The sequence below is a fragment of the Hippoglossus hippoglossus genome, chromosome 13 (assembly GCF_009819705.1).
Source record: "Hippoglossus hippoglossus isolate fHipHip1 chromosome 13, fHipHip1.pri, whole genome shotgun sequence".
NCBI classification, from domain to species: Eukaryota; Metazoa; Chordata; class Actinopteri; order Pleuronectiformes; family Pleuronectidae; genus Hippoglossus; species Hippoglossus hippoglossus.
In genome coordinates, this window is record NC_047163.1 from 7,244,303 (window position 1) to 7,259,779 (window position 15,477).

The 15,477-nt window shown below is 42.2% G+C and overlaps 2 protein-coding genes across 2 annotated transcripts in view; both read left to right on the plus strand.

Annotated features, from left to right (window-relative positions):
- Window positions 1-6,182: 6,182 nt before the first annotated feature.
- Window positions 6,183-7,115, plus strand: LOC117773085 (odorant receptor 131-2-like). Its single transcript, XM_034604780.1, has one exon. The coding sequence runs from the start codon at window positions 6,183-6,185 to the stop codon at window positions 7,113-7,115; it is 933 nt and encodes a 310-aa protein (XP_034460671.1).
- An 8,222-nt stretch (window positions 7,116-15,337) lies between these two features.
- Window positions 15,338-15,477, plus strand: part of LOC117773086 (odorant receptor 131-2-like) — a 2,944-nt gene continuing 2,804 nt past the window's right edge. Inside the window, exon 1 of the mRNA XM_034604781.1 lies at window positions 15,338-15,406. The gene's annotated coding sequence lies outside the window, so the exon portion shown is untranslated. The remainder of the gene's footprint in view (window positions 15,407-15,477) is intronic.

The following is a 15,477-nucleotide window of genomic DNA, read 5'->3' on the forward strand; positions in this document are numbered from 1 at the left end:
TCTAGAGTAGCTGATTCGCGCGGTGGCAGCGGGAAACGAGCGGGCCGGATAGGAGAGAATTCGGCTCGTTCTCTTTGGCGAATGTGTCCTGCCCTTTACACCGGACGCGCAGCGCAGCGCCGTTCTCGAGCACGCAGCCGCCTGGCTGTTCACACGGGACGCGCATTTCTCCGCGCTGGTCAGCCCGCAATTCACTCACATGTGGCATTTGTCTGGATCCTTGGGACCGGGAGGCTGCAGCAGTTGCTCGGGCGCGACCGCTCACTCTCCCATGCGTGAGCTGGAATTTGTGTCAACGCCACACAGTCAGCAGTGTGGAAGACTTCCGCAGTGTTCAGCACTACTGTAACACTGGCACAAACACACAGAGCCCCCCCACTCGTTACGCCAGGTTTACACCGGACGCAGCGAGGCAGCGCAGCGCCGTTCTCAAGCGCGCAGCCGCCTGGCTGTTCACACGGGACGCGCATTTCTCCGCGCTGTTAAGCCCGCGATTCTGCTTTCTCCGCTTGTTGTTGTACCCGTTGAATGTCGGGGTTTGGGGGTAAATGATGGTCTTCATAGCCCCCCCCCCCCACCCCTCTCTTTCTCTCTCTGTCTATCTGCTTGTAGTGGATGGGCAGAGGGGGACATTTAATTATGTGATTGGGAAAATTAAAACTCCAGGACAACAGAAGGGGAATACAAAGTATGGGATGCATATTTGATAATTTATATCATATAAAATATGTAATTTATATCGTTTAAAATCATGGGGGGAGAGGGGGGAGAGGGGAGCTGGCTCACTAGCATTTAAAGGAACAGGCACTCAAAACAGGTCACTCTGTGGAGGGCTGTTTTAGACAGGGTAAAAAGGGTGCTGTTTTAAATGATCCTTGTGGTATTTTGACCAAAGTATGTTACAGACATTTCATTAAGACCCCAAGGAACCATATCAACTTGTGGTAAAATGGGCATACAATGTCCTCTTTAAGGTAAAAATAAAAATACAAACGTTTGGATTGGTTGCTCCCTTTAAGTGTCTGGATCATCTGGAGGAACCGGGAGAGGTTCTGGTCCTATCTTCAGCGCACGGGAAAAAGCAATGAATTGAGGGGGTTCTCTGTATTTATTACCTGAGAAATGTCCGGCCTCTCTCCAGGGGGGGCCGTGGGGTCTGTTGGCTCTCAGCCAATGGAAGGCCTGAGTTTAAACTCGGGCGGCGGTCAAAAAAACATGGATGCCCCAAAAGCATTCTGGGTATTTTTCGGCCTCACAGCAGGAAACAACTCGAGGCAGGCTGTTAAAGGCCCATGTAGGCCTCATCCTTCCTTTGTCTGGCCCCGATCCCCAACAGTAACATAATGAGACCACATTTTCTTGGGGTTTTCTTTGTTGCATCCTTTATTAATCCCATCCTCTAATAGCTTTTTAGTTTATTTCACTGAAAATAGTTTTATTGTACTCCACACTTAAATAGGCCATTTAATATTTCACTAAAGCTCTTGATGCCAACAGATTAGTCAGAGCATTGATTCTGTCTAATTGCCTGCAAATAACTTATCTGCTGAGTTGACATCCTCTGGGGTTCAGAGGCAGAAAGTTTGTGAAAACTTCAGGTTGCGCAATTAGACTCAGGAGCTTTACGTTAATAATCAGCCAGTCTGTTAATTACTAAACAGGGGATATGAGACTTGTCCTCTAATTGTGCTCTGGAGATGTCGCGCACTGCAGCAGCTCACTCCAATGGAGAGCGTGTCAGAAAACACTCTTCATGTGATTCATGATCGTTTTGAATAACTACACTGTTAATATACCTGTAGGTTAATTGTGCTGTGATGACTGACATGAGTGATGTGGTTCAAGAGCCTGACACTGAAACACTGTTAAAAAAGTTGCACCAGGTTTGTGTCAGATCAGTATCATATATATTAGTCCAAAAAATGTAATAAACAAAATTTGAGTTTTTACTCTGCAATTTGCAGATTTTTAGCATTTTCCTAAATTTCCAATCTAGAGGTATTTACTTGTAGTAATAGTACAATAAGTATAATTCCAGGATAGTAAGAAACCATTTAAACAATTACAAAAATACAGTGCTGAAATGCACAGTACTGATCTTTACAACGACTGTCAATACTATTTACCCTCCCTCATGTATGCACAACCACAGTCAAACATCCTCGAACCCTGAGATAAACCATCTTTCTGCCGTGCACCACACAGTTACACATGTTTATGTGTCTATGTGTCTTTTCACCATTATATATATGTCTTATATATTTTATTCCTAATTAATGTGACAATGTAATAGGGGTCATGCCAACAACATCTTCTGAAATAAGAATTTTCTTATTAAAACACGTGAGATGATGATACCATCAGTGTTTCAGGAGCAACCTTCATGTTTACAGTGTCTCAAACAGGTCTCAGGTTTTAGGGCAGTTTGCATCACACGGCCTGGCCTCTGTGCACTGAACACGAAATCCAGTAAGAACACAGTTTTAAATTAATCAGGTAACGGCTGCATGCAAACAGGAATATTGGAGGAGTAAGTTAACAGTCATGGAAATATTGACCTAGTAATATTGGACTGGGAATATTTCTAGTATTAGAAATGTTGCATTTTTAGGAATATGGGATAAGTGTGAGTGTAATGTTGTGCCATAATGCATCAAACGTGATACCATAAAATGGTGCGCCTTTCGGCATTCAAAAAATTTGGTTATCAAAATAAAATATTAAATATTAATATTTTATTATTAATATTAAATAATACCTTTAATTGATTAAAGTTACCTCGGGGCACCACCCTTCAAAGGAAGGGAAAAGATCGCCAATTTATTGATTAAGTCTCATAGATAAAGGTTCTAACTACAAATTTGGAACTCTGATTAACAATTAAATGAATAACTATAACCAAAATTACCATATAGATAGTTAGCTAAGTTGAAAGATATGGGGTTCTTGACAGTGTAGAGGTTGGCGAAATTCACTTATGCAACATTAATGGAAAAACATTTGTGAAAGAAAAACATTTATTATGAATATAATAAAGTATAAAAACACAAATTACTAACGGTCTAATTGCTAAACAACGATAGGTATGTGTGTATACATGTGTGTGTGTCTGTGTGAGTCAGCGCGCTTTCGAAATGGTGGCTGGCCCAAGAGATAACACCCATCCCCCACCTATTGGAATGTTTACGACCTGTAGAGATAATGAGGTGAAGAGTTATGCGTGTGTCTGTGTGTGTGCCAAATTAGAGGAAGTTACTAGATTGGATGCAACGAAAGACTGTGAAGAGCATAACAGACTAACATTACTTTCTCAATAACTTGTACCCAAAATATCACAACACCACAAATCAAACTTATAAACCTCACACAGAATCGAATAAACAGTCTTGCTTAGCCTAGTATAATTATTAAGCCCAGTTGTGTTACCAGTCCGTGGAAAGGGGAAAAAGGAAGTTGCTGTGCAGTTCGCAGTTTTGTGTCGTCTTGCTGGTTTCTGTTGAGTTCAGTTCAGTTCAGTTGCTGGCTGAAGTTTGCAAGCAGGACATCGAGTCGCTGCTAGGACGTTGGTAGAGCTTGGAGGGCGAGGAGGTTTCCTTGGTGAGATGAGCTGGAAGCTGCACCTTTGTGCTCCTCTCGAAGAGTTGGATGGGAAGAGAAGATATGAGCTGGAGAAGAGGCTCCACAGCCTTCCATCCTGTGGAAGGATCGTAGGAAGAGGCAGGACGAGGCTCGACAGCCTTCTCTCCTTGGAGGGAGTGTAGAAAGAGAGGGAAGAGTTGCATCAACCTGGCTTTATATTGGCCCGGTGACCTCACAGGTCATGGGGTCCAGAGTGACCAATGGGAGTTGAAACCTGTGTCCCTGGGGGGGGGGGGGGGTTCACCCTCTGTGCCCCCTGGGAGACTGAGTCTTGGAGGAAAATGCGACTTCAGGCTCTTGACTGAACATGTAGGCCGAAGTGTGGTTTCACAAAGAACCATGGCCCAACAGTAATTTTACAGGTAAAATTCTGCAGTGATAGTAACAACACTTAATGCTTTCACAGGCGTCAGTGAGACCCAGCAACTCTGGATCCTGCAGTAATGGACTCACTGAGAGAGAGACTCAGCTTCACTGACTGTAGTGACATCTACAGCTCACAAAGCGTCGCCTGCATTGACGTCAGCACTGTGAGCTGAAGTAAGAAGCACTGCTGCCAAAAACACTTTGCTCAACAGTTCACAAACTGCACTGAACGAGTCTGGTCCAGCTCACATGGAAGTGTCCTCTCAGCAGAATCCTCTCAGTGCCAGCGATCGATACAAGAGCCGCCCCCGTAACAGCTGGAAACGGCTCAGTTGAGTGACAGCACCACATTAGCAGGAAATAAATAGTTAGATAGATTAATTAAAAATACTTTAACTTAAACAAAATTTGTCCACGTTTTTCAATTCTGTGCTGAAGCTATCTGTTTATTTTCATAAGAAAATATGTCCTGTTGCACAATGTGTTCATGCACCTGTTGTACATGTGAGGTCGACGATGTTCATGATTTTCACCCCACAGGGCAAACAGGATGGAGAAATAATGCAGCTGGTCAAACAGGTTCTCTTAATATCCTGGTTTAATTCTGATCCTCTACATACTGGTTTACATACAACTTTGCTGCAGCTGGACAACAGAACTGCACTGCTGCAGTGACAGATGGCACTCGGTCATATTAAAGGTTCAGTGTGTAAGATTTATGTGAAAGGGATCTATTGACAGAAAGTGAATATAAAAAATAATCCAAGTGATGTTTTCACTAGTGTTTCATCTAAATTGTATGAATTGTTGTTTTCTTTACCCTAGAATGAGCCGTTTATATTTAAATACTTTATATTTACATCAGGAGCAGGTCCTTTCTAAGGAGGCTCCATGTTTTTTACAGTAGCCCAGACTGGACAAACTAAACACCTTTTGAGTTTTTATGACAACTGAAGGCTGCCACAGCTTCTCTTTCATGTTTGGAAGGGGTGAGGTGAGGGGTTCAGCTGCAAAATGCAACTTCACCACTAGAGGTCACTAAATTCTACACACTGAACCTTTAAGTTAACATAGACAGAAATATTCCAAAATCAACCCAATTAAGACATAAGTCTGAATAAGACACTGCCATGTCAACAGCATGCTCTGATGATCCTCACCTGAATAAGGTCATAACCAGAATAAGCAATAATCAAATTAAGACATGTGGAGTAGTCACATGACGGACATGTATACGTCTTAATCGCATTAGAACGTCTTATTAGAGTTTTCACAGCATCTTGAAACATCATGTACACGACAATTACCAACTGCTTGACGTCATAATCAGACTTTGCTCTGTAACATGCAAACAGGAATATGAATGGAATATTCTATTAGCAACTCATTTGAACATCATACTTAGAATAATGTAAATCAACAGCTTATTGTAGACAGTGTGGATCATCAATTATTTGAGTGGCAAACAATGTAATTACACTCTGCCAAGACTTTGGTTTGGAGACATAACTGATGTATTTAGAGATTTTTAAACAATAAATAATACTTTTAAAAGAATCCCGGTTTCATGACTTTGCTCTGAAGGGGTTCTGAGGGTCCTGACCAAGTTCAGTGCAACATCACTTGTGACGTGTTTGTTATGATTTTAAGTTGCTATGATTTAAGAAAAGTTTCATGTCAAAACACTCTCCATGTTCAGAGCTTCTTTCCACAGATCTCGTCTCAGCCCGTGAGTCCAACTCCCCACTGAAATCTGTTGATGATGAGAAACATAATGCTTAATGATGAAAGCATGAAATGACTTTATCTCTGAGGAATCGGGCCTATATCAGACACAACATATAGGAACGAGGCCAGAGATTAGAGGGAGAACGTCTCAGGAACGTTCATCGAAGACACATCTTATGATGAGAAGAATAGAAATCTGAACTCTTCTGACGGACGAAGACATTCGTAGGTGAATGAAGTGCTTTGTTATTATGAAAATTGGATGTTTATTGAGACAAAGTTCAAACTGCTTTACAGTCAAAGGAGTATTTACAATGCTGGAGGTTTTCTGTAAGTTATCAAGTAGATTATGTTGTTGCTTTTATGTGTGTATTCATCTTATTTCTCAGTATGTACATGGAGCTTTAAGTGCTTTAACATGTGTGCTCCCCGGCCTCCACAGCTGCAAAATGCAGAATCTGACTGAGCTTCAAACCAACGCAACCTCCCACAAGAGCCTGTCTGTGATCATCAAGGTGTGTGTGGTCATCCCGTTCTTCTGCGTCTTCCTGTGCTGCATCGCTGTCATGCTGCACATCTTTGCGTCCCACAGGCAGTTCCTGGACACGTCCCGCTACATCCTGTTCTCCTCCATGCTGGTCAACGACACCCTCCAGCTCATGACCTCTGTGCTGCTCTTCCTCTTCGTCATGGGTCGGGTGAAATTTGCTCTGGTATACTGTGTTCCCCTGATCTTCATATCCACTGCCACTTTCCATAACACCCCCTTTATCCTGGCCACCATGTCACTGGAGCGTTACATTGCCATCGTCTACCCCCTGCGATGCCCGGCCTCCTGGCGCTCAGACCGTATCTGGATCATTATTCTGTCTCTATGGTTCATCAGCTGCATCTTCCCTGTCATTGACTTCCCCATCGGGAAACGTGACCCTTCTGTGGATGTCCTCTCCACCCCTGTGCATTGCAAACCTAATCTTATCAACCCCTCTCCTATCCACACGTTGTTCGAAGCTGCTGTCAGTTTGCTCTTCTTTGCAGTGGTCGCAGTCATCATCCTCTTTACATATGTGAGAATCCTGCTGGAGACCAGGAAGCTGAGACAGGACCGAGTGTCCGTGAACAAAGCCATGCACACGGTGCTGCTGCACGGCTTCCAGCTGCTGCTGAGCGTGCTGGCCTTCAGCCATCCCATCACTGAGACTCTCATAGTGCTGCACGCCAACTGGCAACCAGAGGACATCGCCTTTTTTAATTATTTCTGTTTCATCCTGATCCCACGTTTTCTGAGTCCGCTCATCTACGGCTTCAGAGACCAGAGTCTCAGGGGCTACATCGGGAAAACGTTCCTCTGCTGCTCAAAGAAAGTCAAACCCTGGTCGTAGAATTAAATAAGATTAAAGACACGAGACAGGTTTATATTCTTACTTTTCACACACACACGCCTTTAAGAGACGCTTCCTAATGCACTTCCATTGTAGGTAATGGTGACAAAACACAAAGTCCTTGTTCTTCTGGGTAAATGTATATGCCATGTGTATCTGCCATTTAAGTGTGAAATTCATTAAAAAAATACGGGCTAAGTTATGACAAGTCCTTTCAAAAACAAAATTTAAATTTCTTTCCTCCAAAAAGGCCTCAGAGGGTATTAAAAAAGTCCTAGACAGTCATTTTGTTTATGAAACATCATTGTATCTTAATGAAACAGTTGATTGTGCTGCAGAAGACTCATCAATCCCTTTTTGTTTTTTGTCAGTCAGCAGCATCAGATCTGCAGCAAACACTGTCACTACTGCTGCTTTAGGTTGCTCATTGTCTCATGATGAAAAATATAAGAAGAAGCTTAAAATAAATCGTATTGCTTGATTCATTGCCCATTTCATGAAATATTTCTGGATCCACTGAATGATTATTATCAGTGGAAATGTGTTATATGAGTCCATGTGATATGAATTAAAATATTATAAGTCCTAATGTCCCAACTGGTTTTCCATCATACTTTCAAACATGTGCCGATGTTATCATGAAACATATTTAAAAGTATTAAATTGTTTTCTTTGTGTCTGTTAAATGTCTTAAACCTAGTTTTATGAAATCTGCAGCAACCCCGTTCTTGCATATACATAAAGGGAGTGAACATTTCAAGTTGTACTGATGTAATTCAAAGTTTATTTGTGACACAGAGAGAACAGAATGTACAATCTCTGAACAAGAAATAACCAGACACTGATTAAACCTTGTGTGTCCACAAGATCGACACATTTATGGATCCGCCACCAGAGTCAATACAGGTTGTTGACAGTTGTGGGATTGAATTTTAGTTGTTATGACACAATCTGGCAGCTGCTGTGCTTCAGCCTCTCAGTTTCTCATTGAGCATGCACTGCTGATCCTGCAGGATTCATGAGCAAGTCTGTGACAGAGCTTCACACTTTATAACGAATATTATAAAAATTTAAATACCATAAATGTTTGAACAATGCACAAATAAGTGGGCTGAAATTCCCATTTGAATATTTATATATGTGTATGTAAGCAGCCTAAATGCAAGTTTCCCTTGATGCTGGTAAAGATGTGTCAGAATTGTGTTATAGATAAACCTCAATAATAAATAAAAATACAAAATGTAACCCACCAAGTCAATCTGTTCTCTGGGGGCCTGAAATACACAAATTAAAACTTTGAATATGTTTTTTTTTTTTGCAATGTCCATTAGAAGGGAAACTATTAACATAATAATAATAATAACAATAATAATAATAATAATAATAATATTGATAATAGCCTAATTACACCAACAATTAATGAATCTTTCTTCTCAAATTTATGGAGCTTTATTGCTACAGATGGGATGTTGTACAGCGTTGTCGCCTGCAGATGTCGCTGTGACTCCAAACTTAAGACCCATATGCACCTATCGCTGTGATTTATCGTCACCTAAAAACAAATGAATAAAATTAAATAAATATAATTATATATATAGACTATAATAAAGGTGTCAAGTTAATCTTAGTATATCATGCAAGTTGTTTGCAGGCAACCAGGCTCAAATTTAATAATTTAATCAGATTAATTTGCACAAACAACCTAAATAAAAGTTTGGAATACTCCTGTTGTTGTTGTAGAGGAAATAAACCAGTGTGATGAGTGTAATGGTGTAAAACCCATCTCCTCAGGCTGTGGGTGAAAGCTGATCTCACATGTGAGGAGGACCTGGAGGCAGGTTTGATTCTGACAGAGGAGCCTGCAGGAGGAGGAGGAGGAGGAAGAGGAGCTCAGACTGTGGAGCTGCTGCAGGAGGAAGGACATTTAACTCTTTGCTGTGGAGAAGAATCTTCTCACACGTGTTTTGTTCGGCTGCGTTGTCCTGACTGTGTCCGCAGGAGAAATGTACACATCGCTGCTGAACGTCCGGCAGGCGATCAGTGTTGAACGGAAGCTGATCGATGACCTGAGAACTTACATCGACCACGAGTTTGAGAGGCTGCAGGATATCAGGCGGTGAGTGATGGTGGCAAAGTGGAGGTGGATGGTTTCTATACAATTCTCTACCTGCATGTTGGATATTCAATAAACAATGATTCCCCCAGAGATTTGTGACTGTGAAATCCTGAGAGAGAGACAGAGCTGCACCTCTGTTCTGTATTTAGGGAAACATCTGCTTTAATTTCCAGATGTGTTTTACTTTGAAAGTGGTGATGGGTTTTGTCCAGTGAACAGTACTGGAGCTGCAACATATAGTGGACAATTAAAAGTTTGTGGACATAATGATGATCAGAGATTTCACAAGAATATGATCATGAGATAAGATACGATAAGTTAAGATGAGTTAAGACAAGACACAAGACAAGTCATGAAAGTTAGGATAAGGTAAGTTAAGACAAGACAAGTTGAGATACGATAGGATGATAAGGATACAACTTAAGACAAGACAAGTTAAGTCTAGTCAAGTTGAGACAAGACAAGTTAAGGTACGATATCATACAATGAAATATGATACGATACGATGCAATACTTTACGATGCAATACTTTACGATAAGATAAGATACGATACCTAATACACGATACCATACGATATGATACCATACCATATACGATAGGATATGATACCATACCATATGATCAGTACGATACAATACAATGCAATACGGGTTAAGACAGGATGAGACAAGTTGAGACAAGAAAAGTTAAGATATAATACGCTACGATACGATATCATACGATACGATATGATAAAATAGGATAGGATAGGATAGGATACGATACAATGAAATACAATACGATATAATAGAAGTAAAGAGAAGACAATTTAAGACAAGTCTAGATGAGACAAGAGAAGTTAAGCTACAATTCAATACAATACCAAATGATACGATGCAATAAGGTACGATATACGATGTCCCAATAGCTCAAAAATGTCAATTTCACTGTTGCGGAATTAAAGTTCTGTTTTATGGTTTTTCTTTACAAGAAAACAATGACATCAATTAACTGTGCAGGTAGAATCATGGCTTTTAAAGTTTTTCTTTCCCTTGGCCAGAAACTTTCATGATGCTGCAAAGAGCCCAACTGATGCAGAACAAGACTCATCAAGTCACTTCCCAATAATTAATGCTGAAGATTGAATTCTCCATGGGAAAAAAAAGAAAATGTGTGGAGGAGTCACTTTGACCAAGACACTGAAGCTTCAGTGTTGTGGTGTTTTTGTGGTTTGGTTGGAAAATGAGTCATGTCATGCATCAGCTTGACTGATCTGTCAACATCCAACATTCATTTGAATTTCTTCTTCTGGCGTCAGAACAAAAAGCTGTTTCCTTTCAGCCCAGCGCTGAACTTTCAGAAGTTTAAAAGGTTGCTGTTATTAGATGTAGGGAAGTAAAATCTAATTAAGTGAATAAAGACAAACAAATAAAAGCAGATAAGGTCATAAATAAAGTGATGTGCTTTGGAGTTAGGTGAACTGTTATGTAAAAAGGTATCTCTTGATTATTTCATTATGAGATGATCTGTCTATTTCCTTCGTGTTGTTTGTGTCAAGTACCACAAATCATTGTGTATTTGGTATTTCAACTCTGATGAACAGCAGAGTTTCGTATAACTCCTATCGTGGTTCTGCCTGAAGGATATTTTCTCTTCTGTGAACAGTTTTTAGCTCACGAGCTTCTAACCCAAATCCTAATTGAGTGGTTGTCCTCTTCTTTCCTTTAACCCTTATGTTGTTCCTGGGTCGAATTGACCCAGAGTGTGTCTGTGTCTGTGTGTGTGTGTGTGCGTGCGTGAGTGCGTGCGTGTGATCATACGCAAGCCCTGGCCGGTCAGGGTTAGGGTTAGGGGGACCCAAGGATTGTCATGATCCAATTCTCCTGGGGTAATTGAGACCAATGGATTGTCATTCTCGATTGTCATGGGAGGGGTCATTTAGACCCCCAGAGAGGGCGCTGTGGTGCTCTGTGGGGTCATTTAGACCCACACCTGATTCCAATTGAAATCAAGGGGGGTACATTAGACCCACATATAAGTCTCAGTGTGCCACTCTCTCACGGACCATGGCACGATGTCGCGTCAGGAGCGTTTCACCAGAGAACAGGTTCTCCAACAGCTATTCTCCCAGCAACCATCCTCTGAACCCGAAGAGGGCGCGAAAGAGCCAGAGCGGCCAGTTATGTTATGTTATGTTATGTTATGTTATGTTATGTTGTGTTATGTTATGTTAGTTATGTTATGTTATGTTATGTAGATAGCGGCTGCTAGTCCTCGTCCTCATCTCATCTCCTCTCATCTCTTCTCCTCCTGTTTTTCTCCCTAGGCCGGTGTCCATTCCGTCAGTACATGCCCAGCAAGCCGGCGAAATACGGGATCAAATCGTGGGTGGCCTGCGATGTGAAATCAAGCTACGCTTGGAAGATGCAAGTGTACACCGGAAAGCCGAGCGGCGGACGCCCAGAACGGAACCAGGGGTTGCGGGTAGTGCTCGATGTAACGGAGGGACTGCACGGTCGTAATGTCACGTGTGACAATTACTTCACCTCATACGAACTCGCGCGGCAGCTCCTGGAGAGGAAGCTCACCGTGGTCGGCACTGTTCGGAAGAACAAGCCCGAGCTCCCGACCAGGCTGCTCGCGGTCAAGGGAAGAGAGGTGTTCTCATCCAAGTTCGCATCCACGCCCACTGCCACTCTTGTGTCCTACATCCCAAAGAAAAACAGGAATGTGGTGCTCCTGAGCACACGGCACCCTGAGGCCGACATCAGCGGCCGCGAGGACGGGAAACCGGTCATCGTCCTGGACTACAACCGCAACAAAGGTGGCGTGGACAACCTAGACAAGGTGATCGGAACGTACAGCTGCAGGAGGATGACCGCGCGCTGGCCCCTGGTCGTCTTTCACAACATTCTCGACGTCTCTTCTTACAACGCCTTCGTGATATGGAGAGAGATCAACCCAGACTGGATGCCGGGCAAGCGGAACAAGCGGAGGGTGTTCCTAGAGCAGCTGGGAAAGGCTCTCGTGACTCCGTTCATCGCACGAAGGGAGCGCATCCCCCGCACGGACGCGTCCGCCGCGGTTGTGAAGGCTGTAAAAGCCGCCGCCGCCGCACAGAGAGCTGTTGACTACGACGCTCGACCCGAGTGTCCGGCCTCTTCCATAGCCCTAGCAGCAGCCCCGCTCGGGGCGAGTAAGAGGAAGAGGTGTCAGATATGCCCCAGGAAAAAGGACTGTAAAACTCACACCATGTGCCGCGGGTGTAACAAATACATCTGCAAGGGCTGCTCACTTGTCTATTGCGCTAGGTGTGCGTCCTAATATGGGGTGGGCTATGTGAGGGGGCCAACAGCCGGGGGAAGCAGGGACAACACAAGGGTTAATAACCACACTTTAACACAGCTTCTACACCAAAGTGTCTGACCTGCACACTGGACTTTATAAAGGCCTGGCGGCTGCGATGGCGAACCCGCTGGCGGCCTTCACCCTGATCAAACGGCTGCATTCAGAGTGGCTGAATGTCATCTGCACTGCAGCTGACAAAGTGCTGAAAGATCATCGCCACAGTACTGCGGTTGTGTAGTCGAGCCTCAGTGGAGGTTGGAGGTGTTTCTGGGTCTGATAAATGAGCTACAGTGGAAGGTTTACCAGACCATTCCTGGGGTTTAACCCTTCACCTTTAATTTCACTGACACCTCACTTCCTGGCTGTTTATACAGAAAATAACGGAAGCTCGTAAACTGATAAAATGACTAATAAAATAGTTCATGCATGAAATTCAACTCTGTCTGAGATAAGTAGAATGATTCATGGCAGAAAATACACTTGTAGCTCCAAGAACATCCTCATTTACTGTTCTCTAGCTGTAATTTGATTTAATTTCATTCAACCTTTTAAAACAACATTGCTCAGCCAATCTGCCATCTGTAAATGTATTCAACATTGGATAATTGATTGGTGAGGATTTCACTTTTTTACTTCACTTTTTTTCCTGTTTTTTATATCATGGAAAACTGAATATCTTTGGATTTATGTGCATTTTGATTCATGGATTAACCAGGAAGATAATATTATGATTAAAATAACACTTTGGTCCAACCTCAATTTGGACTAAAGCACTATTTTTAAAATTCATTTCAACTTTTCCTTTTTGTCTTTTTCTTATCCCAGAGAGCTGCCATCTTCTGGTGGAACCTCCACAGAAATGGTGAGGGAGACGTCGACACCCTGCACGCCGGCTGCCCAATGCTCAGTCAAGAACAACTGCTGTATATCACTAAAGAATATATAATCATAAACGTTTCATGAAAGTCTTATTTTTATACCATCAGGACTGTAAGTAACATAATGAGACCACATTTTCTTGGGGTTTTCTTTGTTGCATCCTTTATTAATCCCATCCTCTAATATCTTTTTAGTTTATTTCACTGAAAATAGTTTTATTGTACTCCACACTTAAATAGGCCATTTAATATTTCACTAAAGCTCTTGATGCCAACAGATTAGTCAGAGCATTGATTCTTTCTAATTGCCTGCAAATAACTTATCTGCTGAGTTGACAACCTCTGGGGTTCAGAGGTAGAAAGTTTGTTTTGCACAGTTTGGTCCAATCCCCTGTAGACGTGTCCACTGACGCAGGACGTGCATAAAGAGTGGACGAGCCCCCTCTGAGCTGTTCTCTATAGAGTCAACTTGTTTGCCAAACAAGAGAAAACTTCAGTTTGCGCAATTAGACTCAGGAGCTTTACGTTAATAATCAGCCAGTCTGTTAATTACTAAACAGGGGATATGAGACTTGTCCTCTAATTGTGCTCTGGAGATGTCGCGCACTGCAGCAGCTCACTCCAATGGAGAACATGTCGGAAAACACTCTTCATGTGATTTATCTTTATCTTTATTTATCTTTATCTTTATCTTGATGTTCTCCTTTACACTTGACATCCATTGCACTTCTGTCCGTCCTGGGAGAGGGATCCCTCACATGTGGCTCTCTCTGAGGTTTCTACGTTCTTTTTTCCCTGTTAAAGGGTTTTTAAGTAGTTTTTCCTTACTCTTGTTGAGGGTTAAGGGCAGAGGATGTCACACCATGTTAAGGCCCTGTGAGACAAATTGTGATTTGTGAATATGGGCTATACAAATAAAGTTTGATTGATTGATTGATTGATTGATTCATGATCGTTTTGAATAACTACACTGTTAATATACCTGTAGGTTAATTGTGCTGTGATGACTGACATGAGTGATGTGGTTCAAGAGCCTGACACTGAAACACTGTTAAAAAGTGGCACCAGGTTTGTGTCAAATCAGTATCATATATATTAGTCCAAAAAATTAAATTCACAAAATTTGAGTTTTTACTCTGCAATTTGCAGATTTTGAGCATTTTCCTAAATTTCCAATCTAGTGGTATTTACTTGTAGTAATAGTACAATAAGTATAATTCCAGGATAGTAAGAAACCCATTAAACAATTACAAATATACAGTGCTGAAATGCACAGTACTGATCTTTACAACGACTGTCAATAATATTTACCCTCCCTCATGTATGCACAACCACAGTCAAACATCCTCAAACCCTGAGATAAACCATCTTTCTGCCGTGCACCACACATGTGTCTTTTCACCATTATATATATGTCTTATCACACGGCCTGGCCTCTGTGCACTGAACACGAAATCCAGTAAGAACTCAGTTTAAAATTAATCAGGTAACGGCTGCATGCAAACAGGAACATTGGAGGAGAAAGTTAACAGTCATGGAAATATTGACCTAGTAATATTGGACTGGGAATATTTCTAGTATTAGAAATGTTGCATTTTTAGGAATATGGGATAAGTGTGAGTGTAATTTTACAGGTAAAATTCTGCAGTGATAGTAACAACACTTAATGCTTTCACAGGCGTCAGTGAGACCCAGCAACTCTGGATCCTGCAGTAATGGACTCACTGAGAGAGAGACTCAGCTTCACTGACTGCAGTGACATCTACAGCTCACAAAGCGTCGCCTGCATTGACGTCAGCACTGTGAGCTGAAGTAAGAAGCACTGCTGCCAAAAACACTTTGCTCAACAGTTCACAAACTGCACTGAACGAGTCTGGTCCAGCTCACGTGGAAGTGTCCTCTCAGCAGAATCCTCTCAGTGCCAGCGATCGATACGAGAGCCGCCCCCGTGACAGCTGGAAACGGCTCAGTTGAGTGACAGCACCACATTCAGCAGGAAATAAATAGTTAGATAGATTAATTAAAATACTTTAACTTAAG